The sequence below is a fragment of the Mirounga leonina genome, unplaced genomic scaffold (genome assembly GCF_011800145.1).
Source record: "Mirounga leonina isolate KUSES-001 unplaced genomic scaffold, KU_Mleo_1.0 Mir_150, whole genome shotgun sequence".
Lineage (NCBI taxonomy): Eukaryota > Metazoa > Chordata > Mammalia > Carnivora > Phocidae > Mirounga > Mirounga leonina.
Window position 1 is genome coordinate 35961545 of NW_023270374.1, and position 12002 is coordinate 35973546.

Genomic DNA, 12002 nt, shown 5'->3' on the forward strand with positions numbered 1-12002 from the left:
CTTCCTTCCTTCCTTCCTTCCTTCCTTCCTTCCTTCCTTCCTTCCTTTCTTTCTTTCTTTCTTTCTTTCTTTCTTTCTTTCTTTCTTTCTTTCTTTCTTTCTTTCTTTTTTTAATTTTTCTCCCTGGGAAAGCTAAGAAGACCAATTCTTACACCTTGTCTGAATAGCTAGCTCTCCATCCTAACAAGTCCTTCTAGCGTCCATGAAACCCAGTGGCAGTGATACCTTATTGGTGGATCCCTCCAGAGCCCCTTTCTGTCAGCTGCCAAAGACTATGATTGACCTCATCTGAAGCCACTGATAATTGTGAGCAAGGACTCTGAGCTGCGGGTCCAGTCAATGGCTCTGAAAAGTCATGTCCTAGAATGGGGTCTCTAGTGTGGGCGGCTTTTTAGAACCCTTGAAGATCTTCTGGGCCTACCTCCAGTTGCAAGCTGAGGGGCCACCTCAGTCCTGCATTTCTGAAGCCTGACCACAAGAAAAGGGAAAGAGCTCATCTCAGACCCTTCCCTGTTCCCTTTTTAGTAGCCAAGAATCAGAGATAGCTGAGCAGTTTGGTTTGACTCTATCCTTGTCCCTTCTGTTGGAGGCAGGACAAATTTTTAAAAGAATTTATGTTGAGGAAGAGTCCTAAACTAGAATAAAGCAAACTGGATTCTAGACCAAATCCTGCCATTCACTGGCATTGTGTGTCCATAGGCTGTCATTTTTCCTCTTTGGACTTTAGCTTTTTCATCTATAAGATGAAAGTTGTCCATTAGATAAGATGATTGATGTGATCCCCTTCAGCCCCAGAACTCTCCTGAAACTTAGAGGGCCAGTGCTGGGGACCAGGGTGTTCTGAAAATGATTTCCCCTTCTCTCACCCTTGGATGTTTAGATCTTCCAGAGACACAAAGTGTCCAAACCTCTGATGCTGCTTCCTGAGATGTCTCCACGGCAGGCTCAAGTCTGGATTCTAGGGGTTGTCCCAGAGAGGTCCTAGGACAATCAAGCTTCTGGAGGACTGGTGTCAGGGGAGGGGGAGGGACACAGAGAGCATGCTGGCTCTGGAATCCTCAGAAAGCAATCCTGGATTAGGGGATTAGACACTCCCACCCCAGGAGAAAATCTGGTCCCAAACCAACTGGCGGCCTCATTCTTCCCTCCCCCACTGTTACCGGCCAGCCTCCTACCAGCCTGCCCTCCCTCCAGGCTGCACCATCCCCAGTGAGGAGTCAGCCATCCCTGGAATCTCATTGCCGCCTTCTCTCCTCCTCACCACATCTCCTTCCCAGGGTCATTCTACAGAGGATCCCTGTCTGTAGACTCCTGGGATTTGTCTTGGGGGTGAGATGCTAGGACTCAGTCTAAGCACAATGAGAGGGTTTACTGCAACTCCTCAGGTCCCACTCTTCCCATTTTAAGACAGGATGAGCCAGACAGTTCAGCACAGTGACCCTGAACCCCCTGGGGGCAGCACAGTGCTTCAGTTAAGGGCTCTGGCCTCAACACACCCCCGGTTCCAACCTCTTGAACAGCGATTTGGGAAAGGATCTGGTTCTCCGCTCCTCTTCAGGGCTGGCCTCCCCAGCTTTGCAGACAGGCTCCCCAGGGACCCATATTCCATGGCGCCCCACCCCCGCCGCCTCAGTACTCCTCGCCTTCCCCCTAGGGGTCACCCCAGACCCCCAGCCAGCCAGCCGCTGCGGGGCCGCCTCCCCGCGGCCGCGACCTAGTTCCCTGCCGTTATTTTTAGGGCGCGGGATGGCACCTGCCCACGTGCCGGCCCCGCCTGTGCCGGAGAGTGGGGGGCGGGCGGAGCTGCGTCTGCTCGTGGGAGGCGAGGCCCCCATTCCCCGCAGCACCCCCTCCATCCCACCCGTGCAAGCCCCCGGTTTTCGTGCGAGGGGGCCTCCAGCCGCGCTCTGCCAGCCCCTCGTCTCCTCTTCTTCCTCCCTCTCGCGCTCCCCCCCAAAACCCCGCCAGTGGCTCACGCCTCCTGCATACGGGATGAGGTGAGCAGCGCCGCCGCTGAGAGGGGGCGCGCGCGGGTGTGAGCGTGTGTCCGTGTGCGAGTGTGTGTGCGCCGGGCGGGCGGGCACTGCAGCTTCTTCCTCCGTGGAGCGGAGAGCGAGAGAGAGCTAGAGCGAGCGAGAGAGCGGCGAAGGCGGGCAGAGGGGCGCGGGCGAGGCGGAGCAGCCATCCCCGGGCCCGGCGCCGCGCCGCCACCATGCTAAACAACCTGACGGACTGCGAGGACGGCGATGGGGGAGCCAACCCCGGTAAGCAGCGGCCCGGGGGCGGCGAGGGAGGGGGCGGCGAGGAGAGGAGGCAGCTCTAGGGTTAGAGGCAGAGCGGGGGCCGCCTCCTTCAGAGAAGCGGCTGGGACTGACCGGGGCGGTGGGCGCCCAGGGCTGCCTGGAGCCCTGCTCCATTGGAATGCGCCAGGCGCTGTCCGAGGTGCTGGAATGCGCCGCGCCCCGGGCAGGGCTGGGGGCCGAGGGCTTGCCGTTGCCCACAGCCCGGGACAGACATGGGTTAGCTAAGCGGGGGAGGGGGTGGGAAGGGGATGGAAGAGCTAGAATGGGCTGACGTGGACCTCGACGGGCGGGAGGAGGGTTCCTTTCCCCAAGAAGGGACCCCGGCGTCCTGGCGCAGAGCGTTGACCGGCGGCGCGGGGAGGGGGTGGGGGGGTGCAGTCTGCTGCAGTCCCTCGCTCTGAGACTTCCAGCTGAAAGGTGGGGGGAAGGTGTCCATGGGGGGTTGGAGCCCTATGACAGCCCCCGTCCGGGCTGCGGTGTCTCCTTAAGGGGACACTTGGTGCAATCCGGGCCCCCTCCCCCAAAGCTGCCCGAGGTCCGACCTCAGACTGAAGCGTACCTCCTCCGGAGATTTTCAGCTCTACTTTGCGGAATCTCCCTCTCCCTCTCGCGTACCCATGGGTTCCTATTCAGGACGGGAAGCAAGATCAGCCTCCTTTCTTCCCTCTTTCCCCTTCCTCTCGGTACCCTGGGATGACAGTGAGGTTGCCAGGGCGGGGCAAGGGGGAGCCTTTCTAGTCAGCTCTGCTAGCTTCCCCAGTGAGGCCTCAGGAATGGGGTCCCAGCCGCTGAATCCCCGGCGCCGCGGCGCGGACACTGCGGACGCGCTGCGGTGGGTGCGGAGACTCGCTAGGAGCCCAGGGGCTTGAAGCAAGTCCTTTCGCTGCTCTTGCTTTCCGCCGCCCTCCTCCACGGCTTCCCTGCTCCGAGGTCTTCGGGTCCAGCCACCCCCTCGGGCTCCCAGGCCCCCCGCCGCCCCCCAGCGGTCTCAGCCATCCATCACGGCTGTCAGCCGCCCCCACCCCCCACCCTCCAGCGGCGCTGCGTCCCTTGCGCACTAGCGCGCCTCCCGCTCCGGCTGTCTGCGCTCCGCGCCTTCAAACGCTCCCTTGGGCATTGCTTGACCCTCTGAGTTGAGACTCTTGCAGACCTCCGCGGGGGATGGCTAAAGAGCCCCAAGGACTGAAAGAGCGGGGCTTCCAGGGACTGGGAGCCTAGACTTGAAGTCTTCCAGATCCTGGATCCAAGTCAGAGCCAAGTGGCCGCTTGGGAAGGCTGTGGACACCAGGGTCCCCAATTCTTTGTCTAAGACCCCCTTTTTCTCCCTGAGGTTGAGTGGTATACAGGGGTCTGAACCACTGGCTGGCCAGCTAGCTCATCCATCTCCCCAGTAACCCTGGGGTTGCCTCATCCAGCAGCCGCCCCCTCCCCAGCAGGCTTAGGCTACGGGGGAAGAGGGTTTGGCAAAGTCGAGTCTGCGGCAGATTCAGGCATCGCGACGCGGTGCCCAGAGAATGAGTTGTGTGTGTGTGTGTGGGGGGGGGGTCATTGCCATCTGGGATCCCCTTCAGATGCCTCCACTCTGAGGACAAGGGCTCAGGCTGAGAGATAATCTCTGCTCCCCCCAGACACAGGGTATGGTCCGATCCCCTAGCCCCTGCTTTCTCTACCCTGAGGTTTGTGCCTTTCTGGGCCTTGGGGTTTCCATGGGGTCTCAGGAGGCCTAGAAAAGAGGCATCTGTGTGTGGAACAGGATCGAACTAGGACCTCCCTTCGGTTCTACCCACTCCCCATTAGTTAGTTTCTAGACTCTGAGTGTAGAAGGCCCATCTGGAGACCTTCTCTCTCTGTGTAGGGTCCGGAACCTGGAACTAGAGTGGCCCGGACTTGGGTTAGATGTTTGGGGTCCCAGAGGGAGACTGACTCCTAGCGATGCCCCAAGATGGTCATAAGGGGCCCTAAGGACCTGCTGGGCTTGAGGGAAGAGGGACTATCAGACCAAGAGCCTCTGCCATCTCTGATCTTATGTTCTTGGGGATGTAGGTGAGGACCTGGGTACTGACCTCAGGGAGGTGGTAATAGCCCGAAGAGTAAGAGGGCTCCTCTGGACTAAAGAAGAACCCTCTGGACTAAAGAAGACCCCTATCCCCTTGGGGTCTGACGCCCTCCCCCACTCCCCCAATCTGGCTTGGGGATTCCCCTAGGCCTGGCCCCAGGCCCCCGGGGGAGGCTCCTTAGCCCGCGCCGCTCGCCTGTTTCCTCCGCGGGAGCTCTGGCCGCCGCAGCTTAATTGAAAGCCGATTCGGGCTGAGAGCTCCCAGGGGGCGGGGGCGGGGGCGGGGGCCAGGCGGAGAGGGCTCAGCCTCAGTCTGGCCCTGCCTCGCGCGCGCGCGCGCCACTCGCCGCTACCCATCAGCCTGCGTCCTGGCTCTGAGGATTCAGGGCGAGTTCCCCCTGCTTCTCTGAGAACTCCTGAAGCTCGCCCTTCTTCCCGCAACCAGTGCGCCCGCCGTTCCAAGGAGGGGACGAAATCAGCCCGTGGCAGACGAGGCCGGGAGCCTAGCGTCCCGTCCAGATGGCGGGTGGAAGGGCGGGACCCAGGACGAGCCTATTGAGCCGCCCTCTCCCCGGCCTTCAGCTCCTAGATGGGATCCGGCCCGGAGCCTGGCTCCGCGCTGCGCGTCGCGTTACATAAGCGGCTGCGGGCGCGTGGCCGCCTCGGCTAGGCGCTGTGCTCTCGCCCCGCGCGGTCGCCATGGAGACCGGCGCAGGGCTGCCTAGTAGCGGGATCTCGGGCCAGGACGCCCCCCTTGCCAGGCCGCACGCGCCCCGGGACCCCAGGAAGGAGGAGGGGCTTGGAAGGGGGCGTGAAAGGCAGAGGGGAGGGGCTCTCGTGTCCGGTTGTTCGGGCCCCCAGCGGACGCCGCCGGGAGAGAGACCCAGATCCACAGGGCCCAGGGCCCCTAAATCTGGGAGCTTGGGGAGGGCTATGGGATGGGGAGCCCGGGCTGGGTGGGGCACCATGTACATGAATAATAATCGTACTTGTAATAGCAATAGTTCCGTTTATGTGCCAGGCACACCCAACAGGCATTATTTCCCTTAATCCTCAGGACAGCCCTGTGAGCTAAGCACAATTATTATCCCTTTGCAAAGAAGGAAACTGAGGCTTAGAGAGTTTAAGCGACTTGCCCAACATGTCGACACAGCCAATGAAGCTGGAACTGGAGCCTAAATCTTGACCCCAGCCCCTTTCCTTAACCATCAAGAAATTTGTTCTCATCCCCCTCCAACCCTCTTGTTCCCACCATAGTGTGGTGAGAATATGAAGCATCTTGTCAGCATTTTAAAAGGAGGAGGGACCCACTTCTTTTTTATTTCTCCTGTTCTCTGACCCCAGACAGCTCTTCGGAGACCCTGGGGGTCAGGAGGGAGCCTGGGGGAATTTACCTCCAAAGACTTTTTTTTTTTTTTTCCTGAGCATCTATTATGTGCTAGGTTCTCACTGGGGGAACAGGTCTGTCATTTCCAGGAACTCATATGTGAGAAAGAAGAGGTAATGGTGCCCCCCCCCCCCAGTTTGGGGATCAGGAGTTGCTGGCTTGATGGATGAGGTGGAGGTCGTAGCAGGAGAAGGTGGTGGGTGTCCCTTGAGCCAGTGAGGCATCCCTTCCCCCTTCCACGACTTTGAGTCAGGGATGAGATTGGATTTGTAATGGGTTGTGCTCTAGGGATGGACCCAGGCTGGGTGACTAAGGAAGGTTTCCAGGAGGTAAGGAGGAGAAGGATGGAGGAGGATTTGGGAAGATGGAGGTGGAGAGAGACATGACAGGAGATGAGGGGACAGGAAATTCAGAATACATAGGGCCTCAACTTCATTTGGGATTTGTTAATTGGGGAGTCTCCCCAGGGTCCAGAGAGATGTCTACTACTGGGATTCAGCCTTGGAACTGAGAAAGGGTGCTGGCTGAAGCCAAGGTAAAGTGCCTGTGGGGGTCCCCTATATCTCTCTCTCTTTTTTTTTAAAGATTTTATTTATTTATTTGAGAGAGAGAGCACATGAGGGGGGGGAGGGTCAGAGGGAGAAGCAGACTCCCTGCTGAGCAGGGAGCCCGATGCGGGACTCGATCCCGGGACTCCAGGATCATGACCTGAGCCGAAGGCAGTCGCTTAACCAACTGAGCCACCCAGGCGCCCTCCCCTATATCTCTTTGAAAGGACCTCTCCTAGATGCCCAAGAGCCTTTCTCCTTGGGTGATCTCATCCAGATGCACGGTTTCACACACTTCCTCCACCTATTCTCATGGGTTACCCTCATCTTTTCTCTGCCCAGCCTCTTTCCTGGGCCCCACTCTGTATATCCAAGTGGCTTCTGGACATACTTGCTTGAGTGTCCTATTCTACCTTACCGTCGATCAAATTCAGCATCTTTCCACCCCAATCTCTTCTCTTCCCCCATTTATTAGATAGCACCATCACTCACCCATTAACCTATGCTAGAAACCCCAGGCATTACCCTAGATTCCCCCTTCCCACGTCCCCAAACATCTGGCATAGAAATATGTGCCAGTAATTCTTGAGTCTGCCCATTGCCCTGCATTGCTCTGGCCTGGGTCATCATCAGCCCCTGCCTGGATTGCTTAAATTCTCAAAATAGCATCTGTATTCTTCATCTAAAGGCCAGAGTGATTGCTCTAAAACAGGACACCATTCACGGCACTTCTTTGCCTCAAACTCTTCGATGACTTCCCATTGTCCTCTGGATGAAGGCCAAAACCTTGAATATGGTCTGCTAATCATTTAAGGACCCAGCCCACACCTTCCGAGGCTCATCTTTTCCTAAGTCAGTCTCCACCTTTCAGCCCCTCTCTCCATGCCCCTTCCTCAGACTCAAGCCAGATCAAACTTCTTTCAGCATTTCTGACCCACTCTGTTCACTCTCCCCTCTGGGACAGCGAACATGCTGTTCTCTCTGCCTGGAACATCCTCCCGCCTCCCCTCCCAGTCTAGCTCTTACTCATCCTTCAGTTTTCAGCCTACTCGTCACTTCCTCTGGGAAGGCTTCCGTGACCTCCCAGGCTGGGCTGAATGCCTCTCCTATATTCCCACAGTCCCTTGTTCATCTTCTATCACAGAATTTACCACTCTGGATTGGAAATTCCTGGATACTAGTTTATCTCTCCTGCCTGTGGGTTCCCTGAGGGCAGGGACAGTGTCTTGGTCTGTGTTTACTCTCCGCTCCCTCCCCATGCTTGTACTGGCACATGGGAGAGATCCAGTGAATATGTGTTGATGGAAGATGCATGAGGAGCATAGAAGATGCCAAATGGGTCACTTCTCCAAGAGATGGAGTATCCTTTGGGCCTCTGGCTGTAGTATTCTCTATCGCTGCCTCTGGGAAAGAGCATGCTTCCACCACAGAACACCAGCATGGTCCCAGGTCTGGTCAAGGAGGGGAACCCGGCGAGTCTTGGGTGCCCTGGTGAATGAAGAAGGACCCCCAAGAGCAAGGAAGCACTCACATGTTCATTAAAAACGTAGTATGTGCCAGGGAGTGCACTGGGCTCTTTATACGTGCTGCCAACGAAAACACTGCAGTGGGCTACTGTTAGCTCCAGCTTTTTCTGATGTGGAAACGGAGGTTCAGAGAGTTCCAGTGGCCACACAGCTGGATGCGCAAGCAAAGGGATGACAACCAGCTGGTGCTAGACCCCTAACTCCTCTGCCTTCTCAGGTGATGGCAACCCCAAGGAGAGCAGCCCCTTCATCAACAGCACTGACACAGAGAAGGGAAGGGAGTACGATGGCAAGAACATGGCCCTGTTTGAGGTGGGTTGCTGGGGTGCGCCCCCCTCTCCAGTTCATTTCCCCATTCATCTGCCATCCCTCCCTCCCTCAGGAGGTGTCCTTCTTTCCACATCCTCCTCAGGTCCACCTTCTCCTTCCCGTCACCCCTGCTACTCCCTCTCCTTACCCCGCCATCCTCTTTCCCTGTTTTCCATGCCTATTCCTCCTCCTTCCCCATGGCATCCCAGCCCCAGTGGTTTGCCATCCTTGCCCCCATCTCTCCTGGCCTCCTACGAAGGAGCTCGCCTGTCCCTCCCCTAGGCCCTTGTGTCTTACCACTGCCACCCTCCCTCCACAGGAGGAGATGGACACCAGCCCCATGGTGTCCTCCTTGCTCAGTGGCCTGGCCAACTATACCAACCTGCCCCAGGGAAGTAGGGAGCATGAAGAGGCAGAAAACAATGAGGGTGGAAAAAAGAAGCCAGTGCAGGTGAGGACTTTGGGGGAAAAAGAATGAGGGAGGAAGGAGGGGTGGAGGGGACAAAGGATGGCGATACAAAAGAGTGTCCGTTGAAGGGATGGATGATGGAGGCAGAGGGCTAGGAGTAAGGGGCTGAGAGTGAGGAAGGGTTGGGAGATGAGGGATAGAGATGGAAGGAGGAGGGGAGAGGGAAGGGGGGTGAGCACCAGAGGGAAGAGTGATGAAGGGATGGGGGTGGAGTAAGGAGGAGAGTGGGGGATGGAGAATGGGGAGGAGTGGGTCTGGGGCATCTGCAGTGATTAGGGGCTGCATGAACTGACGCTGGCCTCCTCGGCAGGCCCCACGCATGGGCACCTTCATGGGCGTGTACCTCCCGTGCCTGCAGAACATCTTCGGTGTCATCCTCTTCCTGCGACTCACGTGGGTGGTGGGCATTGCAGGCATCATGGAGGCCTTCTGCATGGTCTTCATCTGCTGCTCCTGTGTGAGTGACACCTTCCCCCTCCCCACCCCCCTGACCGCTGGGGCAGAGCAGAGACCTGGGGTGGGGGCAGGGAGGAGGGGAAGCATGAGACCTGAGCTTTTTATAGGAACCGCTGCGTATGATCTTTGAGAGTAAATTAGGTCTGGCCAGTCCTTCCTGCCTCTCACAGGCTGTCCCTGATGGCCACTAACCAGGTTTCACCTGGATCTGTGTTTGTGTGTGTGTGTGAGTGAGTGAGTGTGGGTATAATTACACAAGTAATGCAGATTCATTGATGAAAAAGATAGGCGTACCGAAGGAAACCAAATGCACCTGGAAAACCGCAGTCGTTAACATTTTGGTTGGCCCAGGCTCACAAAAAATGGGAGTATGTGTCACAAACAGCTTTGTAACAGAATCCTTTCCATCCTCCCTAAAAAATCAAATATTTACGAAACACCTACCTCTCGTCACGTTTCCATTTGCTCGCACGTGACCCTAGAGCCACCTCTGCACGTGTGGTAGCCAGGACTGATGCTAGTACGCCTATTTTATTTCTTTTTAACTTTTATTTTGACATAATTTCAGACATACAGAAAATTTGCAAGAGTAGAACAAACGTTAACATATTATTGTATTTATTCCATCCTCTCTGTAAATACCCTTCCCCCCACCGAATTGGAGAGCAAGTTGCAGACGTGAAGCCTCTTTATCCTAAATCCTTCAGCGTGTGTTTACTAAAAATGAGGACATTCCCTTACATAACCGCAGTACAATGATCAAAACCAGGAAACTAACATTGAGACATTAACGATGTCTTAATAGTGACACCCTAATCATGTTTTAGCTGTAGGCCTTATTCAGATTTTACCAATTGTCCCAATCATGTCCTCGGTAACTGAAGAAAATTCGAGATCATGTTCATATTCATTTATGAGCTCATTTTAGCCTCCATTAATCTGGAACAGCTCCTCCTTCTTTGTCTTGCATGACACTGACACTTTAGAAGAGTATGGATCAGTTAGTTTGTATAATGTCCCTCAGTCTGGGTTTGTCACATATCTGCTCAGGATCAGATTCAGTGTATGCATTTAGGCAGGAACACAGCAAACCTATATTTTAGATAAAGACACTGAGGCTTAGAGAAGTGAAGTGACTTGTCCCAGGTCAGACAGCTGGTCAGAGGCCAAGCTGGGATTTCCAGAGCTCTCTGATGAGCACAAGTAGCTTGTGATTCTTCCATATGCATAGTGAATAAGAGGTTTTCTTGACAAGAAGGACTTTGGCAGAAGTAGAAGTTGGAATAGGACCAGGGAGAAGCTCAGCAAGGACTTGTGGGTTTGGCAGGTGTTTATGGGGTATAAGCTTTGGCCTTTACCCAGGGCAATGCAGCCCCCGCCCTAGCTGCCACTCTGATGATCTCTCTCCTCACAGACAATGCTCACGGCCATCTCCATGAGTGCAATTGCAACCAATGGTGTTGTACCTGGTATGTGATGGGGCTTCTTGGAGGGGAATGGGGCCTGGATGGTCGGGAGGGGGGTCTGGATAGTTGGAAGGAAGGATAGGACCGTAGGCTTTATGGGCCGTCAGGACCGAGAGAGACAATACTGTGAACGTGGGGGCTGGGCTGTGATGTTGGTGGGGTAGGTGGGGACAGTGGTATTAAGGGGAAAGGAGGGAAGCAGTTTATGGGGTTGAACAGGGCGATGTGAGATCTCCCTTTGCCTGAGACCCTCCTCTCTGTCATCCTATTTTTCTGAGCCATGACCTCCTTAGAGGGGTAATTAGCAACATGGTAATTAGTGCAGCAAAATCCACTCAGAGTGGCTGGCTGAGTCTCCCACCAGTCCTAGGGCTGCAGCCTGTAAGGCGTGAGGCCCAGAACAACCCCTTTCTCATCTCTGTCCCTGAGCCCCCTCGCCCCCAGTGGCAGTCCAGCTCCCCTTGAACTTCTCGCTGACACCAGGTTCTTTCTGCAGCGGGCGGCTCCTACTACATGATTTCCAGGTCTCTGGGCCCGGAGTTTGGGGGCGCCGTGGGCCTTTGCTTCTACCTGGGCACTACCTTTGCTGGGGCCATGTACATCCTGGGCACCATCGAAATCCTGCTGGTGAGAGGGGCCGAGGAGGAGGTGCGGGGTTCCAGGCTGTCAGTCAGTTAACCAATGCTCCCTGGACACCTCCTAGGGAGAGGTCCAAGCCCTCAGTGAGGCCAAAAGGAAATCAGATGTGGTTCTGTCTTTAAAGAATCCACAGTCTAGCTGGGGAGACAAGATACAGTAATTACGTAACGTGAACAGCTGTCGTTCATTGGGCACCCACTGTGCTCTCAGCAGAGTTCCAATTGCTTTACAGTCATTATCTTGAATCCTCATGAGGATTAAGTATTATTATGCCCATTTTACAAATGAGAAGCTCAGAGAGGCGACATGACTTGCTCAAGGTCACTCAGCTACCAAGTGGCAGAGGTGGGTCGATAAGAGTAAAATCATGGTAGAAATAATAAAACCAATATCACACAATAGCTGCATCTTGTGATTGCCTACCATGTGCCTGGGACTGTTCTGATTTCTCTGTGGATGTTCATTATCCAGGGCTGATGACCAGTGGGTTGCAAAAGAGAAGAAGGATGTGAGGGGGCCGAATGAAGAGAGCTGTTAGGAGTAGTGACTGATGAGAAGAAGTCAGGTTGCTGGGCAGTATTTGAAGGAGAGGCTGCTGATGTGGGTCTTGGCTCTTCCTGCCCCTCCAGGAGGAGGTGGGAGCTGAGGAGGGTTTCCTGGTATATAGAAAGTGGGGCTGACATTTCCCAAGCCCCTACCTTATCCAGGCTCCGTGGCCTGCAATTTATCATTTTAGTTTATCCTTACAACCGTTCTATGGGTTAGATAATGTCCCCGTTTTACAGATGAGGAAAGCAGAGTTTAAGGATTTTAAGGAACATATGGAAGGGATATGCCTTTCTG

General features: G+C 55.3%; 1 protein-coding gene across 1 annotated transcript in view; it reads left to right on the forward strand.

Moving 5' to 3' along the window:
* The window catches only part of SLC12A5 (solute carrier family 12 member 5), a 40351-nt gene that overhangs the window by 14035 nt on the left and 14314 nt on the right, over positions 1-12002 (forward strand). Inside the window, exons 2-7 of the mRNA XM_035005631.1 lie at positions 2182-2264; positions 8038-8132; positions 8449-8580; positions 8909-9055; positions 10469-10523; positions 11017-11175. Of these exons, the coding sequence (XP_034861522.1) occupies positions 2213-2264; positions 8038-8132; positions 8449-8580; positions 8909-9055; positions 10469-10523; positions 11017-11175 (640 nt within the window). The 5' untranslated portion in view covers positions 2182-2212. The remainder of the gene's footprint in view (positions 1-2181; positions 2265-8037; positions 8133-8448; positions 8581-8908; positions 9056-10468; positions 10524-11016; positions 11176-12002) is intronic.